We start from the raw sequence: 12,859 nt of genomic DNA, 5'->3' as shown, positions 1-12,859 counted from the left end.
AAAGGTAGATGTAAGTAGTTCCACAGTAACACTAGAAGTAGTACGCGCTAAAGAGATGATATGTGTGCGCAATATTTCTAAGAATGTGGCCGACAAATACAAATATATTGAATCGCTCTCACTACAAATACTTTTGAAGAAATGTGAGCTTCGGCCGCGTATAATGGATCGTGTGGTATTTCAGCCCCGACTTCATTACTGAAAGTTACAGGAGTGATAATTATGAAACTATTCGAAGAAGTCTATGTTCAATATCATAGATGAAAATAAAGATTAGGCATTTTGTATTCGGAGTTTTTGATGTTCAATTAGGATAAATTAAGTTATACCCGAAAAATGGGAGTCATACACTCATTTTAGGTAATATAAGTTATAGATAATGTTTATAAGTTAGTAGTTTATCTAGTGATATGTTTGTATTTACGTTACAAAACATAATATACAACAATTCAACTTCATCATCAACAGCCTATAAGTGGCCACTGCTGACCAAAGACATTTCACCACGCTTGCTCAATGCGGATTGGCGATTTTAAACTTATAATTAGAAATTATAAGCCCAGGTTTCCTCATGATGTGTTCCGCCGTTTATAAGTGGTGTCTAAATAATCTTAGAAAGTCGGAAAAAATACTCGGAAAATGTCACATTGGTACTTGCCGGGCGGGTCTTAAATCTTTGAGCCACCACGACACCACAATTACCAAGTGATCCATAAATTAACATCGAACAGATATTAAAAAAAATGAAATGTGAATTACGCTTTCGTCAAGTTGAGAACTGAACACTAAACTTACAAGTAACTCATAGTTTCAGTGACATAGTAAATAAGCAATAAAAATATGGCATTATGCTTATCTACTTTCACTAACACAACATTTCTATAGTGACACAATATCTTAGAATAACACAGCAAGGTAATATCCTAAATATAACCTGTAGTAATGTGTACACAAGTGTCAGATGTCAGACATTACGCGAGTGTCGGGTGTCAGACGCTGCACAAAAGGTGTTCTTAGTAGAGCATTGTTCTCGTTGGGACTTCATACGTCCAAGGTGTAATGAATACTAAGCTATGCGATTGTACTCCGTAATGTACTAGGTTCGGTATATACAGCGTGGCAAGTTACTTGAAGGACGTTTAAAGTAATTATAAGTAAGTATACAAACGTAGTTGCTACGAAATAATGAACAAATGTTGTTCAATGAAGAGATTAGTCTTAATTTTAGAATAAAGAAAGAAATCGTCAAGGGATTCAGTGAAAATGTGTGTTTTTTTAACCTAAAACTTTTGCGAAGAATAGTATAAGGACAACCCGTTTGGTATTTTTTTACTTTAAATACCTTTGTGATACTATTATGTGTCACAAATATTACAAGTTGAAGTTGGTATAGTAGGCATACAGTTGATTAACCCATTGTATCGAACGCGTGACACAATGTGTTTTTTTATTGAATCTCATATACCAGCAGACAAGAAGTTAAACTACATAAAAATAAGTAAACTACTACTTACTGCGGCTCATGTTCCGTCAGCAGCTCTTCGAAGTGCAGTCTCAGGGTGTGCGCAGGCGGCGCTCGGATCTCACTCACACACTCAACATCATCAGGGTACGGGCGAGGGAAGCCGGGGCTCGAGACTATAGCGTGCGGGTGCGCATGAGACAGCACTATCGTCTCGTTGCACAGGATCTTTGATGCTATGTAGGGATCTGAAACAAAGGAAAAGTATATTTAATTTACGGGGGTATTTATTGGTACTTTTAATCCCATTTTGTAAATTGAGTCGGGATTGTTTATCCTGAAAATTGTGTTAATCGAGTATGATAGTTTTCAACAAATAAGGTCTGTAATATTATTTTAAAAGAACAGTCCGATAACAGCAAGAAAATAAGACACTTCCATCATTAGTTCGCCTTCATGTACATAAAAACTAACTTATGTGAAACGAATCCAAATTATTTGAAACGAGGGACAAACAAAACAATTTCAATTCGCAAAACTTAGACAAATAAACAAACAAACATGTTTAAACATGTCACCAGAAATGAAAGAAGTTTGAAATCATTCCGAACGACAACGAATCCGATAACCAGTATAAACTGACCATGGAATGTGTGGAAAGATCACACAAAGCGAGACCATGACAAATTGGTTTTTGTGTCGTGTACATTTTGTTTTAAAAAGTACCCTTTGTGCATATGATATTGCTGAAGACAGTTTGTTGTGTTCTTATCGATGAATACTTTGTTCTTAGTTATATCAACTTTGAAACTGTGTGGTCTCTGGAAAACTTTGAAATGAAACATGCAGCTATAGAGTATACATGTACAGTCAACCAAGCTATTTGGTATGTAGACAAGAAAATAAAGATTGATTCAATATTTTTTATAAAACATTTCGCCATGCTTGGATGGTCTCCAATTTCATTAAATTCAGATGACCTGATGTGTATCTTCACAAAACTGCCTGAGTGTGATCGCCCAGGCTTAGAATAATAATTTGCAGATCACAGAAAGAGTTGTTCTGTGCAAGAATGGAACACGCGACACGTTATGTAGCAGCCGTTTGCCTTATCACTGCGTCGACCATGCAGTATAGAGACAGTAGCTGTTTTAATACTAAATTGTATGCTTTTAGTGAAGTTGAATCTTTTGTGATCATTGATCTTTACAGCAAATCAATCCTTACTGTCTCTATACTAAATAATATTTTATTTCCTATTATGATTCGAGTACATGCATCTTTTTGTATGTGATAACTACATCGTTTACGAGGAACTCGACTAGTTTCAAGCCATGCTAGAGGCTCATATTCATGAGCAGCATTACGCGACACTGTGTCGCGTAATGCTGCTCATGCATTTTTTGCTTTAAACATTACGTGAATAAGCCGATAACATAATAATTAATTTAGTATGTCTCACGAAAGTTACAATAAAATCATGATGTACATGGTGGTTGCGAACAAAGTATGGATGTATGTATGGTCTTTTGTTTTTTATTAAATGCATTTTTGCTTTGTGATGTATGTAGACACGTATTTCTTGGGTGTACTGTTGACAATAGAAAGGAGGTTGCTATTCGACCTTACGTTTAGTTTTGCATTTAAATTAAATGTTGAAGAATTCGATATTTGAGATATTTTATTCCAGTTTTACGAAATAATTTTGTTGAATGCTGCGATCATAATGAGTTTTGAGAATTGGACGAATAATGTTTGCAGTTTGTTAGTTTTAATAACTTTGAACGAAAGAAAACATGGTAATTTATAATTTGCATGGTCCAAACTTTCACTTAGAACCTGATTTTGAATGTTTAATTTTTTGTTACCTAGTCTGACTGCATGTTGTATTAAAAATATGTAAGCAGCCACTTATTTAAACATTATCTAACAGGCTCTTAAATGTCTTACCGTCATACGTAGTGACATTCAATGATTAGTTAAACTATGCCTTAGTAAAGACTTTGATCCGATAAGCAATAGCTAAGAACCTGGTAAAGTAACCATCAAATGACTCTGAGTACGGTGGTTACTATGTAGTTATCAACTACTATGTATAATTACATAATAATATGTTGTTAAGTCCCAAGTACATGTTAAGCACATTCACTTAGTATATAGCATCTTGGACAATTATCGTGAACATGAACGAAGGCGCAATAAATCAAACTGCCACTCGTTTACGAGCGCCGCAGGATAATTATTTACTTAATTGCCTCTCTCTGATGTGATTTACAGAGATCTGGTGCTTTTTATGGCTAAACGTTCTTGTTTTTTATTTCTTATGTCTGGTAAGTACACTTGAGTGCTACGTTGGTTGAGTGGCCACAAGCACGATTGTCCTACTAATATTATAAATAAGAAAATTTGTGAGTATGAATGTTTGTTACTCTTTCAAGTAAAAACTACTGAAGGAATTATGATGAAATTTAGAATAAGGAAAGACCATGGTCTGAAATAACACACACGCCTATGTATTATTCCAGACCTGGCGACCGCTGGCAGTCTAGCTATATGTTTTTGCTTCGACGAGTGATATTTTTCGGATTTTCAAAAAATTATCCGTAATAACAAGGATTTTTTTGGATTTATGACAATACTCTTATTTCCAATTAATTACATGGTTCTCATGATAGCTGGTGAAAATATGGTGTCATAATTGTGGATGTAGACTTCTGCCTAACCTTTTGAGGAGTAAGATTGACTTTATCATATTCTGAAAACAAGAATAGAAATAAAATGGCATCTTTGTTTAAACCAACATCATCAATCCAGTCCCTGTTGACGGTCACACATCCATTGAACAAACGTGACCGATACCTCTCCATTGTACGTGTTTGTCTCTACTTTGTTATTTTTAAAATAAACGTTGCCTCACACTAGGATTTTCTCCTGTATCGTGGGTGCGTTTACAAACATACAATTTCATATACACATGACACCCAGACCTGGAACAACAATTTGAGGATCACACAAAGTGTTGCTCCGTGCGGGAATCTAACGTGCTACGCCTTGCGCGGTTGTTTAGCCACCGCACCAACTGTGCAGTCAGTCCGTGCTTGACCTACACTCAGTAAATTACACGGTAATAAATAGACCACGAGTTAATTATCACCTTTATTACAATGACTGTAAGACCCACTGCTCTTAATGTTGCTTTTCCATTACCATTTCCCATTTGCTTCACAGCAGCCCGTGTTTCTACAAGTCTTAATAGCCGAGAACAGCTTCATTAAAACACAATACTTCCTTTTACAATCTTGTCCATTTTTTTAAACACATTAACCTATACAAAACCAGTTTATCGTGGTCTCGCTTTGTATGATCTTTCCGTAGATTCAACGGTCAGTTTATACTGGTTATGTGTAACTTGATCTGTAGCTGTGTACATTGGTGTCCCTGATAGAGCATTGTCCAGAGTACAGTCGACACAGCCATTGTTTCGCGTTCGCTTCGACTGTTTGTCTCGACTGTACCAAGAATGGCGACCGCTACATTGTGCTTTTATCTATCATTGTACCAGTTGTGGGAGTTTGATATTTTTACTGAAACGTTTGTGATTTATATGTGTGTTTGTTTGTTTTGTTGGAACTATGTGTGTGTTGTGTGTGTGTGAGTGTTGCTACTGCAATACTTAGGGTACGATTGATTTTCTGTTTATTGTAACTTCAGATATTATTATACCGTATGGAGAAAACTCATACGACTTAATATAAAACCACATGTGTTTATCATCTCGGCTGACAATATACGGAAAAATTGCGAAATAGGCCCAGTAGTTAAGCCAAAAACTACATTTTTCTTTTTGGGCTAATTTCATACCACACTTTATAAATACGGCGTTATAGCAGCCGCGGCGCATCTCTTCTGTGTTTATAGAATGTATGACGAATAATAAAAGAAACACTCCAATACTGGCATTACGCATAACTAATGGTACGAATCATGTAGAAATGAAGAAATCACCGTGGAGTATCACCTGCCAAACAGATTACCAGATCAGGTAAACACGGTCTCTCGGCTCCCATCAGGATAAAGATCGCAGTCTCTAAGTCCCCCGTCTCACAATCACGCATTCTCAACACGTCCAAACTCCCTATTGACTTGTAGCACAAGCATTCAATATAACACCTGTCCCTTTTTTTCTGGCAACGTGTGAAAGGGATAGAATGTAAGATTATGTAAAGGACGTTCGAGAAGTACGGAAGGATTTTGCTGTTTACTTTCGGTATTTTATTTAAAGTACAATTTTTAGGATGCTTTTATAGTGGAAATATGATTGGTTTGGTGGTTGTTGGGTAAAAAGGAGTATTAAGTTTTTGGTTTTCATTTGATTTGTACCTGTATTGAGGACTTGGAAATATTCATGTGATTGCTTAAATCTAAATCTACAAAGTAAAATCACTAGACAAGTCACGCGTTTTATCCCCGAAATGGTAGGCAAAGGTGCACATTACGGCACGTAATGCCGCTATGTAATGTACACTCACTTTTCACCATTTGTGTTATAAGTCCCATGTGGGGGTGAGCCTATTGCCATATACTGGACACAATTACAAACTCCGTGCTACTACTGAGAAATTTTTGAAAAACCGAAAACAAACAGTAATTTTGGTACGTACGCGTAGACACTAATAAACAAAAATAAAAAACCTTCACTATGGAATATACCAAAATGGAAAATGTAAAACTCTTTCAGGGTTTTAATTCAGCCGTTATTATACTTTCGACGCTTTAAAACCTAAATTATTATTCACAAAAGAGCTGCAGCAGTGGCAACTCGCTTTTCTATTTTTATTAACATCCGGAGCACCGAACTTTGATCCTCGGATCAGTTTTACATGGTTATTACACCCTGCTAACTGAACCAGACAGGATGAACAGAGTTTGTGATAAAAATGTTTTTAAGTAATAAAATATATTTTAGTGGAGAGATATTGGAAAGAGATCACGTGAAAAATACTCTAATTGCCCCAAAACTATTCCTTAGTAACGATTTTGTATCGAAAACAATTACTAAGGAGTCGGTTAAGCAATTATTCGATGACTCTGTGTGCGGCGGTTAATAAATAATAATAAACAGGAATGCGATGACATGTAAAGTATAAGAATTATATTTTTATATTTTATTAGCTTCTGCAAAGGACTTCGCCCGCGTTCTCGTTGGATAATGTGTTACCTTTATTAAATTTTAATCTTGATTCCTTCAGCCGTTTAGACGTGAAGGAGTTAAAAACAAACAAACTTTCACATTTACTTATAATATTAGCAGGATTTCGAGATTTTAAATGGTTAATTCATTACAGATCGAATATTATATTAAAATCTTGTTTACATAAAGAATGTTGGTAATATTTGTACATACCGGATCCCACATTGGGTAGAACATTGAACTTTCAATAGTTTAAAAATATTGTACTTTTATTGCATCATACGGTTTTATGTATCCGCTAGTTTCGTGTGTTTATGTGAACCAAAATGGCTGTTTTCTTCGTAAACTTGCAATATAAAACACGTTTAATCATGCAACGTTGAACTTTTTATACAGGTATTTGCTGAATTTAATGGGACCTTAAGTAATAGTAGGTTTACGTTTCATTTTTAAATGGCTCGCTCCATTCATGAGGGTTGTTAACCTCTAGTTTTTATTTTGTGCAAATTTAACGTTGGTGAGAGCGTAACTTTGCCTTTTTATAACTCATTTACCCTTGGATTATGTGGGAAATGTTTTATTACATATGTATACTTCATATACTTTGGTGGAGTGGTCGCAAGAACGTTGGGGGCTTTTTCCGACATTTCGAAAATTCCTCAGTATTAGCACGGAGTTTGTACATAATTGTGCCCAATATATGGCAATAGGCTCACTCCCTATTACATGGGATTTATAACACAAATAGTGAAAAGTAGGTGTACATTGTACAGTGGCATTAAGTGCTGTAATGTGCAAGTGCACCTCTACCTACCCCATTCAGGAATAAAAGGAGTGACGTGGCGTGCGTATACTTTATTTAAAAACGCTGTTTTCCTTAGGGCTTTGTTAGGCATTTATTTCTCAGCTCTTCCATTACGGAGTGTCTTTAATTAATGAACTAAATCCATTAAAAATGTACTTGTAATTTTATGCCAATTAAAAAAATACCAATAATACTTATTTTCCCTATCTTAATGCGGCCAATTAACAAGAACACAACACAAAATAAAACAAAATCGTTCCAAAGCGCTGTCAATTGACATAGAATTAAAATCTCAATATTTTTCAACAAAATTCTTTGTAAAACATTTATCAGTCCATTCAACCAAGAGTGAACTGTTGAGGTGACGTAATGGACCTCCTTTGTGGCGACCAGAATATCGGTTAGGAAATAAAACGAGAACGAACCGAGAAGGAAAGAAAGATTGTGTCAAATGGAATGAAAGTTGGTTGCCTTTGTAATCGCCATTTTGTTTTCTATTTATTAGATAAATGCTGCTTCGTGGACCATTTTATTGCAGTTTAATAACCCGTTGCTTTCGTGATTCGGATTTTTATGAAATATGGTGGTTTTTTATGTTTTGTATCAAATAGTATATGTATATTATATTACCTATGTAAGTGTTTATTTGCCTATTTTGTCGACGTAATCAGCTTAAATCTATAAAAAAAAATGAATTGCTGTTCGTAAGTCACTAAAATTCGAATACGGCTAATTTGGCTCATTTTGGTGTTAAAGCATTTGTAGGGAAGTCCAGAAAAATAGTTTTGAGGCGGGACGAAATTTGCCGAGTTATTACATAGCGGAGGCTTGTGTTCAGTAGTGATGGTGATGAACGAAAGTTTTTTTTTTGTTTTTAAAATACATTGCAACATACTCGTATTTTCTCCTGTGTCCCGGGCGCGTTTACAAATATACAAGTGCCCACCCTGCCCACCGTCATCGCGCGAATAGTGCAGTCAAACCGTCCACAGTCAGTGAACTACGTATAACGTTACAGACACCAGCATTTCAAGCTACCCCATCCTATCAAAACACTTTAGGTAATAGATTTTCAAGCTTATCTTATTGTGCTAAAGTTGAAAATCAACTAAAAAGAGACATTATAGGATAGCTTGCATCTGTACAAGCTCAGACATAATGTGCAATGCAATGTGCACTTAAAGGAATTGAGTTAAGACAGAAAACAAAACGACTGGAAGTGTAACTTGGACAGTGAGAAAATATTATCTTCCAGTGGCTTGTTACAGAAGACGTATTTACTGCCTTGAGGTGTCAGAACTTTCATTGTCATTGTCAGTTTGTACGCCAGTGAGTGATGTTGGGAACTGTTTTATTTTCTTGGTTTTTTATAAAAATCGTAGGTCGTATTTCTTTATTTGAACGTGGGTGCATTTACAAGCATCAAAAATATGTCGATACCTTCAAAAGAGGGTAAGCGACTTTTTTGCGATTTTGAGTTATATTGAGAATCAGCTATTTTTTACCGAGTTCATAAAAAGAAGAGGTACTAAGTTCGGATGTTTGTTGTTTTTTATTTGTTCAGCGATTACTCCGTCAACTGTAAACCGTCTTTTTCTCCATTGAATCATGTGTATAAAATTAAATATCGCAAAAAATATCGTTTACACTCTTTTGGAAGGCATCGATATGAAACCGTGTATGAAACCCACAATCGAAATAACAGTTCAAAGAAATATATAAAAATATTCTGATTTTAAGCATTTTATATGGAAGCTGACTAAAATCACAATCGAAATTCATTTGTAGTACGTAATAAATCCACTTTAAAACGATTCCACAGTAAATTCGTGTTCATTTATTGGTTTCCTATCGGATTATCAAGTGGAGCAATTACAAAACGTTCTAAAACCGTTTATTTAAATCCAAATTTTCATGGAAAAACTACTTGATTTTAGTGAAATAATCTAATAATATATTATGCATTCCATAAACAAGATTAAAGAGAGCTTTTTAAACGTTCCCCACACTTGGATTTCCTCCTGTGTCGTGGGTGCGTATACAAACATACAAGTTCACATGCATATGACACCCAGACCCGAAACAAGTAACAAGAATCTGTGGATCACAAAAAGTGCGGGAATCTAACCCGCGACACGTTGCATGGCAGTCAATTGCCCAGCCACCGCGCCAATTGTTCAATTCCAACAAATATAGTCTAATATATGATAGTTTTGAAAATATTCACAATTACCATATTTTTCAAAAATAATTCCTTGAATGGACAAGAGACGTACAAAAACCAAAGTCAATATCAATAAAATTTCATTCCCAGTTTAAAATTTTTATTCATCTATTAGTAAATACGTCACAGAAGAATTCCCCTTTTAATAAAACTCTGCCGGCCGGTATAAAGCACGATCGAACGATAAAAAGACGTAATGAACCTCTTTCGTGATCACACTGCTCTGCAGGTAATTTGGCACAGCACTAATTGTGTTGCCAACCTTTTCAGATAAAACTGGACTTCTAATAAAACGTTGAGTGTTTGTGTCATTTTAATATTGTTTTGGAAATTCTAATTCTAAAATATAAAATACTCACAAAAATATTGCATTTAGTGTTGTTTGTTGCTTTTTAAACCATATGAACCTAATGGTCCATTTTGACACTATTTGAATGGTGCTACTAACTCCATTGTAATCCTATTTTAGTATGAAAAGACTTGAATGTGGACAAAAATACTGCCTACCATGTCGCGGCAGCACGTTTGTCATTCATAACCGATTCATACGTAACTACTCTCCACAGTTCGTATGTCTTTTTATTCTGGACACGTCATTTTAATCCCCAAAAGTCAGGCACTGCGGAACGCTGGCAACCCAGTGGCTGCGAGTGCACTGTTCGACCGTTATATAGGTCAGCGCGGGTCGCCTCACTAATTCGCCTGTTTTAAATTCGGAACACGATTAGAACGAGTTTTGAAATTCACATTTTCTTTTCTATTCTTATTTCAAATTGACAGTTCAGATTGATATTCATAAACAATTACAGTCTTGATTTTATTTGGCATTTTCATTATGTTTTTTTTTAGATGTCTTTTAAATTGTCTCAAAGGAGACGTAACAAAGTCTTTTACTACTCGTACAATCACTTTACTTAAAATGTGGAAAGAATAGCAAAGCAATGAAAGGCCAATATAAGTTTATTACATACTTAAATAATACAATATCTCTCACCCGGCCACTCAAGTAGCCAATAAAACTCTTTGTCGTAGTTGAATTCGCATCAAAGTCAGAACTTTGACAATAAAAGGCCAAATTAATTCAGTTATTAAACATTAAGGCCAAGTAGGGAACTTCTCGAGTAGTAATTATTTTTAATTATAAGTAGAAGAACGCAGTGAAGCGACTGCGTCCCACAGATAGATGTCCTTCTAAAAGATGAAAGATTCAAAACTTTTTTGACACATTTGTCAATTTATCCTCTCGACAGTTTTTTTTTTTATTAAAAAAGTTTGCTTTTTTCGCTTTTTCTTTCAACGTGGGAGTGACTAAGCACAAATTTACGGCTGAGTTTGCTTCTCGTATCGGGCAAATTTTGTTTTAGTAGAAGACCATATTTATTTAGAATATTAATTACTCTATGTAAGTCTACGAGATGACATTGGAAAATACATATATTGGATACATAATTAAATGGTGCTAGAAATTAGAAAATAACAAAGAACAACAAAAAAACATTAATGTTAAAAATATTCAACGTATGTATACCAAACTTGCCAAACAATATTTCAAAACAATTGCGTCTACCATTAAACTAAAATATAGCCTAAAAAGTAAATAAAATCCGTAACAATAAACATTTTATTTGCGTTGTAATCACAATACAGATACATAAGTAAGTTATCTAAGTTATTCTTTATGCAAATAGCTACCAATCACGGCACTACTTAACTATTGAGTTAGCTTTGCATAGATTATGCATAACTTTCACTTGCCATTAAAAAATTACGAACAAAAGTCTCACTTTTGTCAGTTACCTTTTTTTATGGCATAAGCCCGTTGCTACCTTCCAAAACTGCTGCAACTCCTGTAAGCCAGGATTTACAGTAAATACAACCATGAAAACACCGGAACACTAAAGTCCGGCGCGTCTTAGGGACATGAATAAATGTCATGGATCCCGGAAAGAAATAAATCAGAAGATATTATTAGAAGAGAAGAAGTTTGTTTATCTGTTTTTGGGCATTTTATTGCTTTGATTAAAGACTATATTAGGCGAGTAATTAGAAGTTTCACTGCTGAGCCCTGAGGTTTGAATTCCGGATAAAGCAAGCGATATATTAAAAATCATTTCGGTTTGAAAATATCTCTATAAATTGTACTACAGTTTTTATAAACTAAATCTTTTTATTATAACTTTCGTGAGACATAATAAATTAATTATTATGTTATCGGCTTACTCACGTAACTGTTTGACGAGGAACTCGACTAGTTACAAGCCATGCTACTGATACTAGCAGCGCGACAATCGCCGCGTCGTGTGTCGCGGAATGCTTCTCATGAATATGAGCCTCTAGCATGGCTTGAAACTAGTCGAGTTCTTCGTCAAACAGTTACGTGAGTAAGCCGATTACATAATAATTAAACTGAATCTTCTGCATTTACTTGCACAATGACAAAAGCAATAGACATAACAGCTAGACTGTATCGCAGTTAAATCAACGTTAGCACGCGACGCACTGTCCTTGGGTCCAAAATATGTCGCGTGAACACGAAATTGTCTCAAAACGTTTCAAACCCACGCTCCTTCTGGATTAAGCCATGTTACGTTACAGTAATGTATTAAGCTGTTTAAAAGTTATTGGAATAAAAAGTATGTAAAAATGTCACGCCTTTTATGAGTAAAGGGATAGGCAGAGGTGCATATTATGGCATGTAATGCCACTGTACAATGTACACCCACTTTTCACAATTTATGTTGTAAGTCCCATGTAATATTTTGTTTTTCTAAAGTTTATTTTCTTTTTCTATCTCTTTAGCTGAATATTGGTGTTACATTTAATTGCTAGTTAAAGCAATCGAAACAATGTTATTGACCGACAGACAGATATTTTTAATATTATTTACATTGACGTTCAAAAGTGCCTTCCTAGTATATTTGAAATAAATAATTTTGACTTTAGAGTTTTGACTTTAAAACAAAACACTCTGATACGGCCATTGCAGTCGCCTGAAATGCTGGTGATTGTACAAAACAATGCATTGTTAGTATTTAAAAAAAGAACAACAAACCATAACGCTGCATACAGCCAGGCAGTGATTGAATAAAAAAAAACAACAAACGAATAAAAACATTCAAATTCAAAAATCGAACGTTACTACAGCGAATGCGAGTTGTCAAAAGCCGTTCAGAATCA

The 12,859-nt window shown here is 35.0% G+C and overlaps 1 protein-coding gene across 4 annotated transcripts in view; it reads right to left on the bottom strand.

The window, feature by feature from the left end:
* The window catches only part of LOC118272556 (uncharacterized), a 216,507-nt gene that overhangs the window by 52,436 nt on the left and 151,212 nt on the right, over positions 1-12,859 (bottom strand). For all 4 annotated transcript variants that reach the window (XM_050693329.1, XM_050693331.1, XM_050693330.1 and 1 more), the window contains exon 8: positions 1,515-1,710. In XM_050693329.1, the coding sequence (XP_050549286.1) occupies positions 1,515-1,710 (196 nt within the window). The remainder of the gene's footprint in view (positions 1-1,514; positions 1,711-12,859) is intronic.

Source organism: Spodoptera frugiperda, chromosome 4, assembly GCF_023101765.2.
Source record: "Spodoptera frugiperda isolate SF20-4 chromosome 4, AGI-APGP_CSIRO_Sfru_2.0, whole genome shotgun sequence".
NCBI lineage: Eukaryota > Metazoa > Arthropoda > Insecta > Lepidoptera > Noctuidae > Spodoptera > Spodoptera frugiperda.
Note: the sequence above shows the minus strand (reverse complement) of the source record. Positions and strands in the feature narration are given on the sequence as shown.